At 38.4% G+C, this 18,911-nt stretch overlaps 1 protein-coding gene across 1 annotated transcript; it reads right to left on the bottom strand.

Annotated features, from left to right (window-relative positions):
- Positions 1 to 16,118: 16,118 nt before the first annotated feature.
- Positions 16,119 to 16,547, bottom strand: LOC137949438 (secreted RxLR effector protein 78-like). Its single transcript, XM_068795493.1, has one exon. It carries the CDS (start codon positions 16,545 to 16,547, stop codon positions 16,119 to 16,121), a length of 429 nt encoding a protein of 142 aa, XP_068651594.1.
- Positions 16,548 to 18,911: the final 2,364 nt, after the last annotated feature.

Here is an 18,911-nt window from a genome sequence, read left to right as displayed (position 1 = left end):
AAGCAAGCGGTAGACAATTTGTATTTTGCACCAATAGTCCCTAAAATTGTAAAAAAAGTAGAGTAAGTGTTTTGTATTTGTGAAACAAAAGGGTGATAAAATGTATAAGGCAAAAAATGTTTACCAATTCATCATCTTGGTTTTAATAGCTACCTAATTTTCCTTGGATATTTGTCTTGAGTTTAGCAAACCATATAGTCATTGACACGATAACATTTTCCATGAAATTATCACACAATCAATAATAGACGATCCTCCATGATATTTTAAATATCAAAACAGAACCCCCCCGCCCCCCCCCCCCCCCCCCCCCCCCCCTCCCCCCCCAAAAAAAAAAAAAACCTACAACAATACCTAACCCTATGTTAACAAAAAACCTTATCATTTCAGATTCATCATCTTTCTCTCTCAATCTCTGTATGGGGTGGGGGGGGGGGGCTTTATTTGTTGGACACGGTGATAGTGGCGGCCCACATAGGTGTCATTACCAATATATATTGATGAGTCATTGAATGTCAGTAATTGAAAACCAGATGGTATCCTCCCTAACAAGTTGTTGTATGACAAGGTTAGCTAGCTCAAGAAATATAATGTCGATAAGCTTGAAGACACTTCGCGAAAAAGTCTATTTCTGACCAAGGTCCAAGCATTCCAATTGTTTCAAGGCACCAATCTTATGGGAATATTTTCTTTCAAAGAATTACTTGACAAGTTCAAGCTCACTAGTCCAAGGAGATGTGTCAATTCTTCGGAAATATTTCCGGATAGACTATTTACTAAGAGATCTATGAGATTAAAAAATCCAAGTGTCCCACTATTTTCAAGTTCCACTCCTTTAAGAGTCATTATAATATTATCCAAGAATTCCCTTACTGAAACATTCCCACTAGTGTTAAAAATTTGATCACTAACACCATGTATCTTAATCATTGCAGTAAAGTCTCCCAAAGAATGTGGAATAGCCCCCGATATATTGTTGTGTGAAAGATCCAAGTATTGGAGATAACTAATATTCGATATTTGTAAAGGGATATTTCCGTAAATTATATTTGAGTGTAATGATAGAATCCTCAAACTTGATAAGTTCTCTCCGAGCCATGTCGGTATGACTCCAAATAGTTTGTAATGAGCAAGATCAAGAACGACGAATGACTTCATCTTTTTCATGGTTTAAGGGAGTTCTCCTGACAAAAATTATTCATCAAGTGCAATGATGCAAGGAAAGGTATGTCACTCAGTGAGCTTAGAATTTCACTAGAAAACTTATTGTTTGAGAAATTGATATATTTCCCCAATAGTCAAGAATATTGCCATGTAGATAATTGATTGATAGGTCAAGAAATCCTAAGTTTTCTAATTTGCAAAGGATGAAATGCTACCATTTAGAAAGTTATTTGAAATATCCAAGTGCATCAAATTGTGCATATTCTTCTCAACAACTGGTCCATAAAAAGTATCGTTTAAAATATCCGAAATCTGTAGGAATGAATATGGTAACTTGCCCAGAGAGATCCAAATAATGCATATTAACTGTAATTTTCCAAAACTAGTCTGGAACAACATCTGAAATACTCGAATTAGACATATTTAGCGAAGAAATGCTCCTATGGTGTTTAAGCCACGAGGGAAAATTTGCCCCCACTCGACAGGATGATATATCAATGTATGTGATGTTAGGAGGGAGCCATTGAGAATTAACTTTTCAAACCAAGTTGTTGTGTGCCAATATAATATACTCCAATCTTTCAACTTTAGTGAAAAGAGTTTCAACAATGACAAATGTGAAGGAATTATGGGCAATATATCAAAAGAGAATAGATTTGACAGTTTTCCAATACATAGCCACCTAGTTTGTTGTCAGTCAGGTGTAACTAATGCAGTGATGATAAACTCCCAACCGAGGAAGGAATGAATCTCGAAAATAAGTTGTTAGATAGATCAAGGAGCGTTAAGGTCTTCAAATTACTAGTCTCTCCCAACCGAACTTGTAAACTTTCCTTCAATTGATTTCTACTCACATCCAAGGTTTCCAAACTATTGGCAAGACATCCTGTCAGTTTCTCCCAACTACTAATAAATTTACCTTCTAACCCTAAAATCCTCAAATTGCATAAATTACTGAAAGTTCTTGGAATCCTACCATCAATGGAATTGTGGCTAAGTCAAGAAACTCAAGAGAAGTAAGATTTTCCATAGTAGCTGGCATTGAGCTACTATACTCATTTCGACTTAGATTTAGAAATGCAAGGCTGTTAAAATTTGTCAACCAATGGGGTAATGTAGAATTAAATTTGTTCCAAGAAAATCAAGGACATTTATAGATGTGAGGTTATAAAATGGAAACGATGTATGGATATTTCCTAACATGCAATTGCTCAAATGTAACTCTTTCAAAGAGGAAACCTTGTTGATTTCTTGTTGCCAATTCAGTGCCCTTGTAAGGTCCACCCCTGAGAGATCAATGTATTGTAAAAAAGATAAAGGGGAAAGCCAAGCAAGGTGATCAACACTATGGAAAGAGAGATCAAGAGTGTACAAATTAGAGAGGTTCCCAATCTGGTGTGGAATTTTTCCATTAAAATTTGCACACGAGAGATTTAGATATCTGAGATGTTCAAAAGAACCAAAATATTTGGGGATACGAATCATACTCAAATCGTTCTTGCTCAAATCCAAATACTTCAGATGCTTCAAATGAGTCAAAGATGAATCAATCTTACCACCCAAACTGGAGTTTAATAACAGAAACCCATGGTTGTCCAAGTCTACATTCCTAAGATCCAACAGAATGACATGACCAGTGGTATTCTTGCAGCCTACACTAGTCCATTTGCAACAATCCTCCCCTACCCACGAAGAGAGCTTACTTGCAAGATCATAAAGGCCCTGTTTGAACTTGAGGAGAGCTTCTCTCTCTTGTTCATGGCAGCCACTCACGTTAGTATTGAGAAAAAGAAGAAAACCAATAGCTAATAAAAGAAGAGCAGGAATTGAACTACCCATAATGCTCATTGCAAAATATGGAGAAGAAAGAATTCCTTTTATTATTTCATTGTGAATTATGTATAAATGTTTTGTATAAATGATGTAAATCAAAAGATTGTAAATCAAATGTAACTCTTTCAAAGAAGAAACCTTGTTGATTTCCTGTTGCCAATTCAGTGCCCTTGTAAGGTCTAGCCATGAGAGATCAAGGTATTGTGGAGAGAGAACACCCAAGAAGACCAATCGGCCAGGGAAACAAGTTGTGGGCTCTAGTCAAGCCCACAAATGGACCCACAACCAAGTGATACAGATACAGAGAGCGTGCACATATGGAACGGTGGTGTAAATTAGTGCACGGAAAGTTAAAAGTGAAATATTTATTGGTTAGTGAGCAGTTTAAAGTGGAGAGGATATTTTTATTAATAAAATATTTTAATAGATTTAACTTTAATAATTTTTACTTAAACTTTTTTATTATATACTAAACACAAATTCCAAAAACCAAAACCCAAAATATGATCAATCATACATAAAACGAATAGATCATGAAATTTTTAGAACCCTAGAGGCTTAAATCTGAATTCAAAACCTCTTGTTTTGAATATAAAAATAATCTTTTGCTATAAAACGATCAATGAGGGGAGAAAACGGAAAAGAAAAGTATGAAAGCAATGAAAGAACGAGTTAGGGTTAGGGTTGAGGGTTTTGATTTAGAGTTGAAGTTTGGGCTTATGATTTAGGGTTTGGGTTTAGGGTAATCGTGTTAGGGCTTAGGGTTTAGGGTTTACGGGTGTAGAGTTTAGGGTTTGGGCTTAGGGTAATCGTGTTAGGCTTTAAGGTTTAGGGATTAGGGTTTATGAGTTTTTAGTTTATTGTTTAGAATTTAGGGATTAAGGTTTAGGGGTTTAGGGGTTTGGGGTTTTAAGTGTTTATTGGTTGGGAGGCAGGCCTTGTTGGTAGGGGTGGCATCGAATTGAGCCGAGTCCGAACCTACCTATGTTTAGGCAGGGTTTGATTTAAAATATTTCAAACTCAAGCTCGACCCTAAAATTGTAATCGAACTCGAGCCTAATAATTTTAATTGAGTTCGAGCTCCAACCGTCATTCAAAACTTTTCATAAAATACATGTCAAATAAAGTGTATATAAAATTATGCATATGTTTTACATAAAATTGGGCACGACCTCTACATAAAATTGGGCATGACCTCTACCAAAAATTGGGCATAACCTCTATATATTAACCCTGCATAAAATTATCTATACAATTTGCATGAAATATTTTGCCCATATTAGTATTTACTCGATTATTAACATATAAATTATTAAGTCAAATAAATATGAGTACATGTTATTTTGTATCTTATTATACGGTTACTTGATAATTCGTTAAAGTGAGGGGTAATTGTTGTAAGTTTTAAGACTACATGCGTAAGTAGAGGGACATTCTTTATATTCTAAAGGAGAATACTTTATTAAAATATTTACTTAAAAATTTAGTTGTATTTTATTGAATTTATGAAAAAGAGAAATACTTTATTAACTTATTATAATCAGCGTACATGGATCTCTATTTATAATAGAGGAAGGTAGTAGAGTTCAATTACAATAAAACTATCTTTGTCCCAATTATATCCAAAATCTAACACTTAAAGATAAGTCCTAACATAATTAAATAACTCAATATAAATAAAAGATAAGCATAACTCAAACTAGAGCTCTTCTAAGACATGACCATAAGATAAAAATGTCAGCTCGTGGTTATCTTTGTGACTCCATCTTGATCTTCCAACCAGCTTGTGGTTATCTTTGCGAGTCCTTTTTGATCTTCCAACTTATGTGATAAGGATGCCAGCTCGTGGTAATCATGGTGGGTCCCACTTCTTATGTGCTTGAGCTCATCTTACAATACTTTTAGATATATGGGCCTTCCTTGGTCGTGTGACCCATCTTTCAATACTCTTAGATATGTGGACTCCTCCAACATATTTTAATTCATATTGTACAATTTTTTTATTTTATAAGATTTTATACTATAATTTAAACTTATAACATTTCAAATATTTTATATTCCATCATAATCTTCTTCATCTTCTTCCATGATATGTATGTTCCATAAAATAAAAACTTTTTTTATTAATTTAATCATTTCCGATTCACCAACTTTTATTTCATTAAGTGAACTCAAATATGAAATATGATTTGAAATCATTAATTATTTTGATTCTTTATCGGATATTTAAAATTTTCAAATTATTCGAATTGAGAAGTTGCATTTCCTCAAATAATCAAATTACTAAACCCCTATCGTCTTTGGCAACTTTACAAAATTTTCTCACTCTGTCAGGTTCTCTTCTTCGTTCTTGTAACTCTGTTCTAATTGCAAATCTGCTTAGAAACCAAAGCCAAAGAGCTCCCACTTCCTCTTTACGTCCAAACTCCCTCACCCATCGACAAAATTGCCACCCAAGACACTGGCAGAAGCTTTCTGCTTTCCAATTTGAAGCTGGCCGGATCGGAGAAGTCCCTTGCAGCCTATTTGGATGATTGAGTGAAGGTGTTGGATGTGTGTAACTCAGTGTCGACAGAGATCAAGAGGTTTCAACAGGTCTAGTAAGAGCGTTTGCTAGGGTTCGCTTTCATTCGTTTGTATCGAGGAACCTTGCTTCGCCTCCTTCCGCGTCTCTTGCTTCTCTTTTGAGTCACTGCTCCGTGAGTTTTGTGAGGACCGTGACGTTTGTGTGTAGATTGTTTGTGTCTTTGAATTCTTGATGATCGGAGACGAATAAATTTGAAGGGAAGAAATTAGTGTTGAATTTATGGAAAAGTGAAAAACTTTATTGACTTGTTATAATCAGAGTATATGAACCCCTATTTATGATAAAAGAAAGTAGTAGAGTCCAACTACAATTAAATTACCCTTATCCCAATTACACCCAAACTCTAACACTTAAAGATAAGTCCTAGCATAATTAAATAACTCAACATAAATAGAAGAGTAATATAACTAAAACACCTAATCAACTGAGACTCATCAGTGAGACCACTTTTTGTGAGACTCCACCATATTAATTTTAGCTCTGTGAGACTACTTACTGTGAGAGTCATGTAAGAGGCTTTCATATTTTCTCTTCAACACTCCCCCTCAAGTTGGAATTTATAACTTCAGCTTTCAATGAAAAAGATTCTTGGTCTTCAATTTTCTTTGCTACCATTTTTTTTCTTATATGCTAAAACTTTATCTTTTGTGTTTCCCCTTTCTTGAATATTTTTGTCACAATAAAATTATCACAATATATGAAGTAAAATATCTCTTTCTTGTAATTCTTCTTGTGCTTCTCCCCCTCAAGCTGGGAGGTAATGGCAGTGATCCCAGTTTGAACCAAATAACATAGATATAGTAATAAGCTCCTCCATCACGGTATCCAAGCCTAGGCACCGACTCTCATAGGTTAGAAATGGGTGATAAGTGGGTAGTGCCTGTCATTCATAAGACATCGATAAAAGACCTATGGGTATATATATAAAAAAGTCTCAATGGACTTAAAACACCTATATATATATAAAGGTAAACCAACTGAAGCAACACATAAGAGGTTGGCCCAAAGGGGTATGTGAAAATCAAATAAATGATGGTAGGAAAAAGGCTGCCAAATAACCAATGGGTAATGGGTAAAAAGGATGATAAGATCTTCAGGCCACCCTGTGCTTTTTTTTTTAAGAAATTCAAATTCCGCATCAGACGACCAATGCCAACAATAGTCAACAAATAATGAACTCAAGGCAAGCAACCGAGGAGTTCTTCTTTAGAAATAATGTTTCAATCAAAGAGACACAATAACAATAGCAGTAATAGGCCAATGCCCAAATAACATGTACCAAATGTGCAGTTGTATAACAACGGATAATTGGTAAATAATGGAAGTCCTTAAGAGTAATAAAGACACATGAAATAATCTGATACAAGTATCTGCACTATCTGCACCAAATAATATGCTGACCAACGAATACATTGCCAATACTTCAAAAATAATAATCTAGTCGAAGAAAAAAAATTGAGTTGCGTCGAGTCAAATAGTAGATCAATATAGCCGAGTCGCGGAAGAAATATGTATAAAACTTGGGACCCAAACATGTGTACCGAGACAGAAAATTATGTGGGCCATGTCTGGTTGACCCAGACCCGAGTTGACCCAAACCGGATTGACCCGAGTTAACTCGGTAGAACATAGGTTGAGCTCGGGTCGACAGCGTCGCTAGGTTAACTCGGCAGAACATACGTTGAGCTCGGGTCGGCAGCGTTGCTGGGTTATCTCAGCCTGGTCCGGGTTGCAGTCAGGTGCTCAACCTTGTGCTCGATTAAATCAAGTTTCCTAACTTAGGAAACTTGATATTCAGCTGTCTTTGTCTTCCTCCCGTAGCGCCGAATAGAGCAGAATTTGGAGGAAAAAAACTCAGCAAAACGAAATCTTTTTTGTTTTTTTTTTAAATGATGCTGAATTTTATTATGAGAGCTCAAACGAGCAGATTACACGAGGGGAAACCTTCCCAAACAATGAGAGATTGCTGGGGGGTTCCGTATTTTGCCAATTTATCAGCCAAAGAATTGGCTGATCTAGGAACGAGGTGCCAATTACAATGAATGGATGACACAATGTCAGCAATACAATCAGTGATTGGCCAGTGGAGCCAAGGAGGGGAGCTTTCTTTTGAACACCAGCTAATGACAATCTTTGAATCGCCTTCAATAATCAGCTTGCCATAGAGCCGTTCTTTAAAGATTTGGAGGCCAAACAGAAGAGCACTCACTTCCGCAGTATTTGAATTAGCAATACCCGTCGGCCATGCATAGGATAGAATAGGGTCTCCACTGCTATCTCTGAAAACACCACCAACTCCAACCGGCCTAGGACAACCTAACGCACTGCCATCAAAATTGAGTTTGATGCAGTCGTAAGGGGAGGATCCCAGGTGGCCATAATCGGATTCCTACAGGGGTCTGCCATGTGCACTATCAAACCCCAATTATCTTGAAGGGAGACGCCCGATAGAGAAGCAAACTCTTTCCTAGAATGTAGCCAGCTCGAGATAAGGCCCACTGTTGGAATTATGGTTTCAAATATATTATTTATGAAATAAAATTACCATGATTTATAGGCGTGGAGCCCACTTCTAGATGCTTTGTCATTGGATGTTCAGTACAGGGAATAATGACCATCACATCCCCCTGTAGAGGTAGATTAATTGGGTGCATTGACTTAGTGGACACATCCCTTGAGAATAAGGAGATGTATCTCTCTTGAGGGGATGTATCTCTCTTTAGGGGATGTATCTCTCCTAAGGAGATATATTAGTGTCACACCCTTTGGAAATCTATAAATTCCTCCATGGTCTTACAAGTGACGCTAAGGTTAATTGCACACCCAGTCTGGCTGAACGGGAGCAAGCTTATCACTTGTAAACGAATTATCAAAGATTATCTTGTGCACTTCAAATTTCATTTATATTCTTCAAGATGAAAGGTTTGCTCTCTTTGTTCTTATTATTTCAATTCTATGATATATGCATGAAGAATTTAATATCTATTTCTATGGTGTTTACTTTATTATTATTAGACATCAAGTCTAAAAAATACAAGTGAATAATGCCTCTGCTGGTATCATAGAGATAGATTCTAATTTTCTATATTTTTCCATATTTTTTTGATTTTTTGGCTATTTATTTGTGAATAGAAATAAGCCTAGTTTAGGCTTATTGTGTTCTGGCGCCGTAGGTGGGCCTGCCAATGCGCAGGCCGCTGTGCACGGGCTAGGCCTGCTGGTGCAGGCTGCTGTGCACAGGTTGCTGTTTGGGCATGCCTGTTAACGCGCAGGGTTGTGTGGTCCGGGTCTGTAATGACCCAGGACCATGAACCAAACCGGGTTTTGTTAATATAATGAGCCAGAATGTGTTTTAAGAGTTGTTTTGACCCAGAATTTTATTTTTAATGGAATTTCCATGTTATTTGGAGTTTATTTGGCTATTTGGGATCCAAGACTATAGTTATGAAGATTTATATGTTGATATTTTATAAATAGTTTATATCTAATTCGTTTAGTTGTTGTTTAATTATTTCTTTGCTATAATTTATTTAAGTATTTATAATTTGTCTTATTGCATGCCTTGTTATATATTTATGTATTTTATGTGAAAATTAATTTAATTATATAATTTGCAAAATCCCCAAAGGGTAATGCAAGTTGTATTAGATTAGTATATTGTAAATTAATTCATATGAATCCCCAAAGGGTAAGTATGAATTAATTTATTTGTTTGTGTGTTTGTTTGTTTGTGATATTGTTGTTTGTTTATTATGTGTGGAGTGATTTGCCTAGTAACTCTCATGAATCCCCAAAGGGTAAGTAGGAGTACTGGATGGCTGAGATGATTGTATAATTACGTATGTTATCCCATATATTGAAATATTTTTTGGATGGCAGGAACATCTAGTAGTGGACATAATTTTGCTGAGTCCCTAAAGAAAAATACACTTGATGAGACTAATTATGTGAATTGGTCACAATGGGTTGACTTAATGCTACGAGGCTATAGGTTTGGTAAGATTATCAAAGTGGATACTCCTCCTCAAAAACCTTCCCGAATAAACTACCTCGATAATCTAAAACAGTATAAGGACCTTAGAAAATTTAAGGAATGGGATGATGCTAATGAAATTTCTAGGTCACATATTCTTGGGGCTCTTAGTGAGACTCTCATGATGACTTATTTTCATGTCCCCACTACAAAAGAGATTCTCGACCATATTGAGGCTAAATATAGTAAAAAGTCGTCTATTCACATCAATAACTTATGGCAAAAGTTCACTCGTGCCAAATGCGCAGAAAATGCTGATGTGAGAAAACATGTAAATGAGATGCTTGCCATGGCAGATGAGTTACAATATCATGGTAAACCAATTGATGAAGAAATTAAAGTGGTCACCATTATCAATTCTTTACCCAAATCTCTCAAATATATTCAACATTTTTATTCTTTGTCCAAGACAAAGTGGACTATATTTGATTTGGTTAATATGATCGACCACTAGTCCGAAAGACTCAATCCAAGTATTGAGTTAGATAAACCTTCACCTAGCGCTAACGTAGTTCTGAAGCCGAAGAAGAAGAATTTTAAGAAGAAGGGAAAGAATTTTTTATTTCAAAACTTCAAGGACAAAAAGGTCAATCAACAAAGGGTTGAAGTACATGCAAATCAATGTGTTTGCTTCTTCTGTAATAAACCAGGACATATAAAGAAGTATTGTAAGGCTTTCAAAACCATGCAAGAAGGGCAACAGGAGAACACTAGTGAGTACTTATCTCTTGAAACTTGTATTATTTATATCAAGCCTTTTAGTTGGTGGGTTGATTCTGGTACAACTGTTCATGTATCGAATGAGTTGCAGAAGTTCAAGGAGCTAAGAAAGATGAGGACAAAACAAGCTTTATTTACATGAGAAATGATGAAAAGGTCATTGTGGAAGGAGTGGGAACTTATCGGCTAAAACTTGTTGATAGCAAGTTTTTTGATTTAGAAGATTGTCTTTATGCTCCTTCTATGAGAAGATGTCTAGTATCTGTATATTGTCTTGAGAAAATTGGATTTACATTTTACTTCGGAAGTGAAAAATTTCTTATGTTACAAGATGATAAAGTTATTTTGAGAGGTTTTTGAAATTCTGGTCTATATCAATTGCAACTTAGTGGAAATATGGTGTTTAATGTTTCTACTTCTTCGGATATTAAAGAAAATGAATTGTATTTGTGGCGTTTACGACTAGGGCATATAAACAAGGATAGAATTATAAGACTTGTGACACAAGGATTATTGAAAAATCTTTCACATAATGATTTTTCTATTTGTGAGTGTTGTATATATAGGAAAATGACAAAGATATCCTTTCCATCCAAAGGCTCAAGAAGTTATCATGTTTTGGATATTATTCATTCTAATATATGTGGACCTATGAATGTGAATACTCGTAATGGTCATTCGTATTTTATCACATTTATAGATGATTGCTCAAGATATGGAAGAGTATATTTACTGCATAGAAAAAAATGAGGCCTTAGATTATTTCAAAACCTTCAAATTGGAGGTAGAAAATGCCACTGGAAGGAAGATCAAAACATTGCACACCGACAGAGGTGGAGAGTATTGTTCAAAGTTATTCTCTGAATTTTGCAAGTCAAATGGGATTATCCATTTGTTTAACATGCCTTATACACCTGAACAGAATGGTATTGTTGAAAGGAGAAATCGAACCTTACTAGAGATGGTAAGATCTATGATGGCGCTTGCAAATTTGCCAATATCTTTTTGGGGCGAAGCACTATTGATAGCTACCTATATTTCAAATAGAGTGCCTTCCAAGTCGGTTGAGAAAATACCTTATGAGGTATGGTCAGGAAAAATCCTAGTCTTAACCATTTTAAAGTATGGGGATGTGTTGCTCATGTTTTAAATCTTGATCCTAATGACAAATTGAAGGCTAAGACTCGAAGATGTTTATTCGTTGGGTACTCTGAACATTTGAAAGGATATAGGTTATATAATCCCAAGGAGAAGGTGATTATTGAAAGTAGGCATGTAAAATTTATTGAGGATATATTTGATTGTGATGAAGATTTAGGTACGAAGTCTCTCTTGGAAGAATATGTTGTACTGTCTTCTTCTGAATCTCCTTCTAATATAGAGAATTCTACCCAAACGGTTATTCGAAGAGGGACTAGAGAAAGAAAACCTAGTCAACTCCTATCTTCTTCAGATTTTTATACCTATGTTGGAGAAACTTATGAAATAACAAGGTTGAATGAAGACGTTATTGATCCTGACACTTATGAGCAAGCACTCCTTGATGTGGATTCCGACAAGTGGAAGTCGGCAATGGAAGAAGAGATGGACTCTAGTATAAAAATGAAGTTTGGAAACTTGTTGATCCTCCTACATCAGTTAAGCCCATTAAGTGCAAGTGGATTTTTACAAGGAAGAGAAATGTTGAAGGTAAAGTTGAAAGATTCAAAGCTCGTCTTGTTGCCAAGGGTTTTACTCAACAATACGGGATTGATTATGATGAAACATTCTCTCCTGTTGCACGAATATAGTCTATTCAAGCTCTCCTAGCATTGGTTGCATATTATGACTATGAGTTGTTTCAAATGGATGTTAAAACCGCTTTTCTAAATGGAAATTTGGATGAGGAGATTTATATGGAACAACCACGTGGATTTGTTAGACCTGGAATTGAAGCAAATGTGTGTAAGTTGGACAAGTCTATTTACGATTTGAAACAAGCCTCAAGGCTATGGAATATCAAGTTCAATGAAGCAATTACAGCGTATGGTTTTACTCACAATCCAAAAGATCACTGTGTCTATATCAAAATAGTGGGAGATCGCATTGCCTTTATTACTTTATACGTAGATGATATTTTATTAGCGGGGAATGATATTCAGTTACTCCAAGGTATAAAGACATGGTTGTTTAAGACATATGATATGAAAGACCTTGGGGAAACTTCTTATATTCTTGGCATTAAAATTCTACGAGATAAAGCTTTGCGAAAATTGAGTTTGTCTCAAGAGAAGTATATTGACACTCTTCTGGATCGGTTTCACATGTCCAACTGTATACAAGGTAAAATACCTTATGATAGGACTAAAAAGATGAGTCAGGTGGATTGTCCTTCTTGCCTCAAAGATAAGTTGGACGAATCTAAGTATCCATACGCTTCTATTGTGGGGAATTTTATGTATGCTCTTATATGTACAAGACTTGATCTTGCTTATGCTGTTGGGGTTCTTAGCCGGTTTTAGGCTAATCCAGGTTTCACTCACTGGGAAGGGGTTAAATGGGTAATGCGCTATCTAAAACGAACAAAGTCATATGCTTTGACTTATCAGGCGGACAAGTTGGAATTGATTGGTTATTCCGACTCGGATTATCAAGGATGTATTGATACCCGCAAGTCTACTTCTGGTTTTATCTTTATGTTTGGCGGAGGTGCCATTTCTTGGAAAAGCAAGAAGCAAGACTGTGTCGCGCAATCAACCATGGAGGCGAAATATGTGGCTATGAACTTAACTACAAAGGAGGTTGTCTATCTTCGCAAATTCTTGTGATCTATCTTTGCAAATTCTTGTAAAGTCTTCTAGTGGTAGGTTGTGTGGAGCGACCTATTCCTCTCTTTTGTGATAATGCATCTGCTATTGCTATTATGAAAGATCCGAAGTGTCACTCCAAGGCTAAACATATCGAAGGGAAATGCCACTAGATACGAGATATGCTGAGGAAGGAGGAAGTTGTTATTTATAAGATATCTTCTTAGGACAACTTAGTTGATCCACTAACCAAGTGTCTACCAGTGACCAGTTTCACTTTCCATGTGGAGAACATGGGTTTGATTTGTTTATAATTGATGAGACCAAGTGGGAGAACATTGTTTTGTATGCATTGTGGTCTCAATGATTTGTAATACTGTGTCATGATATTATAATTTATATTCCATGGAATGACCATTTTGAAAGAATGCATATGCTTTTGTGTGATAATATGAGTACTCAGTGTATGCCTTGAGATTCAGCTTCCCTATTAGGTATGCACTTGTACGTGTATACATGAGGATCTAAATAAGGAATGACGGTTGAGTCTCTAAATTGTCCAGGCCAATGGGACTGCATAGGCACAATTGTACTGAGTATGCTATGGACGGTGAGATGCCTTGATGTCCAACTTTTCTATTAGGTATATACTTGTATGTATATACGGAAGGGTCTTAATAGGAAAGTAGGGTTGGATTCTAAATTATTCAGGCCTATGGTACTGATTAGGCACAATTACCTTAGTGGCTAATACTCGAACTGGTACAGAGCTTTACCCTGAGTTCGGGTCCGAGTATGCTATGAATGGAGACTGCTGAATTGGCAAATTTGACAAGTATGGATTTGGTTTATTCCCTAGCCTTGGATATCTAAGATATATATTGTGTAGGCCCGGGTTAAACTACACATGTATATTAAAGTGTTTAAGGTAATGTCTATGGTCATGGTATGGTTTTATGTATCAAAATTGATTTTTCATGTTTTTTCGAAAATCGGAATTTGAAATGGATTTGAAACCAAGTGGGAGTTTGTTGGAATTATGGTTTCAAATATACTATTTATGAAATAAAATTACCATGATTTATAGGAGTGGGGCCCACTTCTAGATGCTTTGTCATTGGATGTTCAGTACAGGAAATAATGGCCAGCACATCCCCCTGTAGAGGTAGATTAATTGGGTGCATTGACTTAGTGGACACATCCCTTGGGAATAAGGAGATGTATCTCTCTTGAGGGGATGTATCTCTCCTAAGGAGATGTATCCTTATGAATAGTCATTAGTGCCACACCCTTTGGAAATCTAGAAATTCATCCATGGTCTTACAAGTGAGGCTAAGCTAATTGCACACCCAGTCTGGCTGAACGGGAGCAAGCTTATCACTTGTAAACGAATTATCAAAGGTTATCTTGTGCACTTCAAATTTCTTTTATATTCTTCAAGAGGAAAGGTATTATCTCTTTAATTCTTATTATTTCAATTCTATGATATATGTATGGAAAATTTAATATCTATTTCTATGATGTTTATTTTGTTATTATTAGACATCAAGTCTAACACCCACTGCCTGAGAAACTATATTATCCGGGTTGCTAGCCTTGGAGTTGAATCTCCGATTGTTTCGCTCTAGCCTTTTACACCATGGGGCATGCGCAAGACATGCCAAGAGAATTATCTTGCCTAGCTTAGGAAGGTGTATCCCCATAACCATCTCAAAGGTGCCAAAAAGGTCCTGATGTAGTCCCATTTGGAGACCAATCTTCTGAAATATCTTCATCTAGAATTGCCATGAAAAGTCGCAATGTAAGAGAACATGCTGGACTATCTCATCGCACACACCACAAAGGGGACAAGTGCGATCGGGGTGGTGTAACCTCTTTTATGGAGGTTGTCAGAGGTGAGGATCTGATCCCTGATGGCCGTCCACACGAAGAATTTGATTTTATTAGGCGCTGTGAGCTTCCATGCTAGGTTTGCCTTGTACTCATGTATGCTGTAATCTTGTTTTCTAATGTGAGAGTTGGCGGATGCAACTGTGAATCGGCTATTAGTGCTGGGTTCCATGTCAGTTTATCGACTGCATGCTCACGAATAGTAGTGTTGCTGAGTCTGGAGAGGAGAGAGCAAAAAATAGTAGTTTCCTCATCATTTAATCCTTGACGAAACGTTAGACTCCACGAGCGATATCTCCAAGAATCAACCACTGAGCAAGAGAGATCCCTCGCCACCCTAGAGAGCCCCGGGAAATCCTCGGAGAGGGGGCGGGGGCCACACCATTCATTAAACCAAAAGAGGAGAGTCTTTCCATTGTCTGTGTGAAAGGAAGTTGCATCTCTGAATATTGGGAGGAGCTTTTGAATTGATTTCCATATCGGGGATAGGATCCGAGTAGTGCCATCCTCCCTCCACCAGGCATCCAAAGGTTGAAGATAGAACCTGACCATATCACCCCATAGGCTGTTATGCTTGATGTTAAAGTTCCAGATCCATTTGAGCAAAAGGGCATTGTTCATCTCCTTCGTAGGCCGAATGCTTAAACCACCCCGATTTCGGGGCATGCAAATATCCTTCCAACTCAAAAAATGGTATCTGAAGGTATCCTCTGATCCTCTCCAGAGAAAATGTCGATGGATACATCAATCCTGTTGCAAACTGAGGCCGAACAGTGCATGAATGATAATAAATAGTTTGGCAGTCCTGCCAAACAAGACTTGAGAAGAGTGAGCTGCCCAGTCGTAGATAAAAGCTTGCTCCTCCAAGTAGCTAGTCTCTTCTCAAATTTCTCAATAAGGGGGCACCAAAGCGTCGCCGAAGGCCGAGAGTCAAAGAGTGGTAGTCCAAGATATGTAGTTGGCAAATTTCCACTGAGCACCCCAAATAGTCAGTCATTCCCTGAAGCACAGGTGAGTCAATATAATAGCCTAGGAGGGTGGTTTTCTTCCAGTTAATGTTCTGACCAGAAGCCAATTCAAGTAGTCCCAATACAACACGCAATTTTCAAATCTGATCCATAGTACCAACCCCAAAGCAAATTGTATCGTTTGCAAACTGAAGGATTGACACATCAAAGGTTGCACAGTCTGTCGTGGGGAGGAGCCAACCCAGGTTTTTGGCCGAATAAATCAAAGTTGATAGGTATTCCGCTACCACATTGAAGAGCAAAGGGGAAAGGAGGTCTCCCTGCCTGATTCCCTTGGATCCCTTAAAATAACCGCAAACCATTCCATTGAGAAGAACGGAGTAGCTTGTAGAGGAGATGCAACTTTGAATCCAAAAGCGCCATTTCGCCCTGAATCCCATCTTCCCCAGGAGAGTGTCCAGAAGCTTCCAATTAACTTTGTCAAAGGCTTTCTCAAAATCAAGTTTCAGGATGAATCTGGGAAGCTTTAAAGCCTTAAAATGGTGGATGAGCTCGTGACATGCCATGGCCGAGTCTAATATATTTATTCCCTTGATAAAAGCACTCTAGCCATGATGGATGGCAAATAGGGAGAATCGCCCTAAGGCGATTGGCAAGGAGGCGTGTAAGCACCTTGTAAGCACTAGTGGTGAGGTTGATCGGCCGAAAGTCAGATGGAATTTCTGCCCCTTCTTTTTTAGGGATGAGGGCAATAAATGAAGCTTCGATGCTCCTATATCTGATGTCATGCTAATAGAATGAGTGGACCATGCAGGCAATATCATCTTTGATGATGGGCCAACATCGGCGATAGAATTCCCCATTGAAACCATCCGAACCCGGAGCACGATCCAAAGGAAGACCCAATGCTGCCTTTTCAATTTCCTTACTGGAGAAAGGGAGCTAGATGAGACTAGCTGCGGGCAAAGGAATTGCCTGGAGATGAACCCTTTCGAAGAAATGGCGAACTAGCTGGCCATCAAAGTATAATTCTGTAAACAAGTTCACTAGTGAGTCCGAAATAAGGGATCGATCCGAGGTACTCTCACCATTGACACTGAGCGGGGTGATGCGGTTGGCTCTTCTCCGAGTACAGGCGACTGTATGGAAGAATTTAGTATTGGCATACCCCTCAACGAGCCATTTAAATCTTGCATACTGCTTCTAGTGCACGAGATCACTATGAGCGAAGGACTACATATGCCCTTGGAGGGCGTATCTCTGAGTTACTTCTGAGGAAGAGAGGCTTTTAGATTCCTCTTCAGAGTCAAGAGTGGAGATATGAGAAAGGACGACAGCTCTCTCGGCTGAGGAAGAGGCCTTTCTCGCAAAGGCCCATGATTGCAACAACGACTTTAGCATCTTGAGTTTGGCTGGGAAATTCCACTCGGTTGGGCCGCCATGACCATCCTCTCCCAGAAGGACTGGATAGAGGAGTCAAAAGAGTGGTCTGCCATCCAAGCATTGTTGAACCTGAAGAGGGGGGGGGGGGGGGGGGGCAACTGTCGAAGTGGGTATCTACCATAATCGGCCAATGGTAAAAAAACACCCTATTGAGGACTTTGCCTGTGGCATTGCTGTATAATTGAAGCCAATCGTTGTTGGCTAAGAAACAATCAAGCTTCGAGAGGACGGGGGGCTGTCTGCCATTAGACCAAGTGAAGCTCTTCCCAGATAGGGTAACCTCATCAAGATCCCAACTACCAATAAAGTCTGCAAATAGCCTCATGGAGGTAGTGATTCTTCGGGAGGCCGGGGATTTCTCGTGAAAAAAGCGGGTAACATTGAAATCTCCCGGAAGCAACAAAGGAATGGGCCACCTCTGACAAGTCCTCACAAGGTCATCCCAGAAGAGATGTCTCTCATGGTGTCTAGGAGGACCATACACACCCACAAGGCACCAAATGTTCTCCAATCCTTTGTCTCTCAAATTGATTCCGAGGGAGTAAGTGCCACAACAACGATCAATCACCTCAATGGTATTAGTGTCCCACACAATCAGAATGCCGCCATCCGATCCAATCACATCCACAAAAATCCATCCAGGCTCCTTTTGAGGTCACAACTCACGAATATATCCAAGGGGCAAAGAAGCCACCTTGGTTTCTTGAAGAATGACAAAATTTGCCTTGGTAGAGGCAAGGAGGTCCCGAATTGCAGCATGACGATGCACGAATCCAATTCCTTGAACATTCCAAGAGATAATGATCATTGATCACTAGTCTTCTTCTTGGACTTCTCAGACAAGTGGTTATCTTCCCTGAGGGGCTCCGCGTAGACGGTGCCCATCACATTGGTAAGTTCCACTATCTGTGCCCAGGTTTCTGGGTCGAATTTTTGTTGTTCTATTTGAAAAGCAGCCACATACTTATGAGCTTTTTCACCCATCTCCTCAAGGATGAATTCCCCTATCTTTGGATTGCAGGGGTATCTAGGAGTAGCACTGGGACCATCCTGGAGAAGTTGTCTCTATTGACCTCTATTCCGGCGCTGGTAGGTGGCAAGGGGAGGAGGAGCAGGAATTTTGGGGTGGGAATATCTCGGAAATGGTGGAGGAGGAGAGTTCATTATTTGAGTGGTGGTTTGAGGGTGTGAGGACTGTGGGATGAGGTTATAGGGAGGTCTGCGGGGCTTTTAGTGGGGTTGGGGGGGGGGGGGGGGGGGGGAGGGGAGGAGGGGGTATGGTTTTTTTGGGGGATAAATTGGGAAGGTGGATGGTGGTTGTAGGTATCTGGGGGTGGAATAGATTCTATCAGGGATAGTGTCTGTGCGGAATCTTAGCAGAGTTATCTTCTCCGACAACGGCAACGGGACTCTGATTCATGGTAGAGGTAACCTGAATATCAATCTGAGGAGCCAGATACTTCCAAAAATAAGAACAAGAGAGGATA

The sequence above is a fragment of the Aristolochia californica genome, unplaced genomic scaffold (genome assembly GCF_029961685.1).
Source record: "Aristolochia californica isolate CCGP_79_NKW_82.1479 unplaced genomic scaffold, dmAriCali1.0.hap1 SCAF_14, whole genome shotgun sequence".
In the NCBI taxonomy this organism is placed as follows: Eukaryota; Viridiplantae; Streptophyta; class Magnoliopsida; order Piperales; family Aristolochiaceae; genus Aristolochia; species Aristolochia californica.
The sequence above is the reverse complement of the archived record's forward strand: the minus strand, read 5'-3'. Positions and strand labels throughout refer to the sequence as shown.

Excerpts from the sequence above, each read along its gene's own strand:
- LOC137949438 (XM_068795493.1), bottom strand. The coding sequence starts at position 16,547 with ATGGCATGTCACGAGCTCATCCACCATTTTAAGGCTTTAAAGCTTCCC.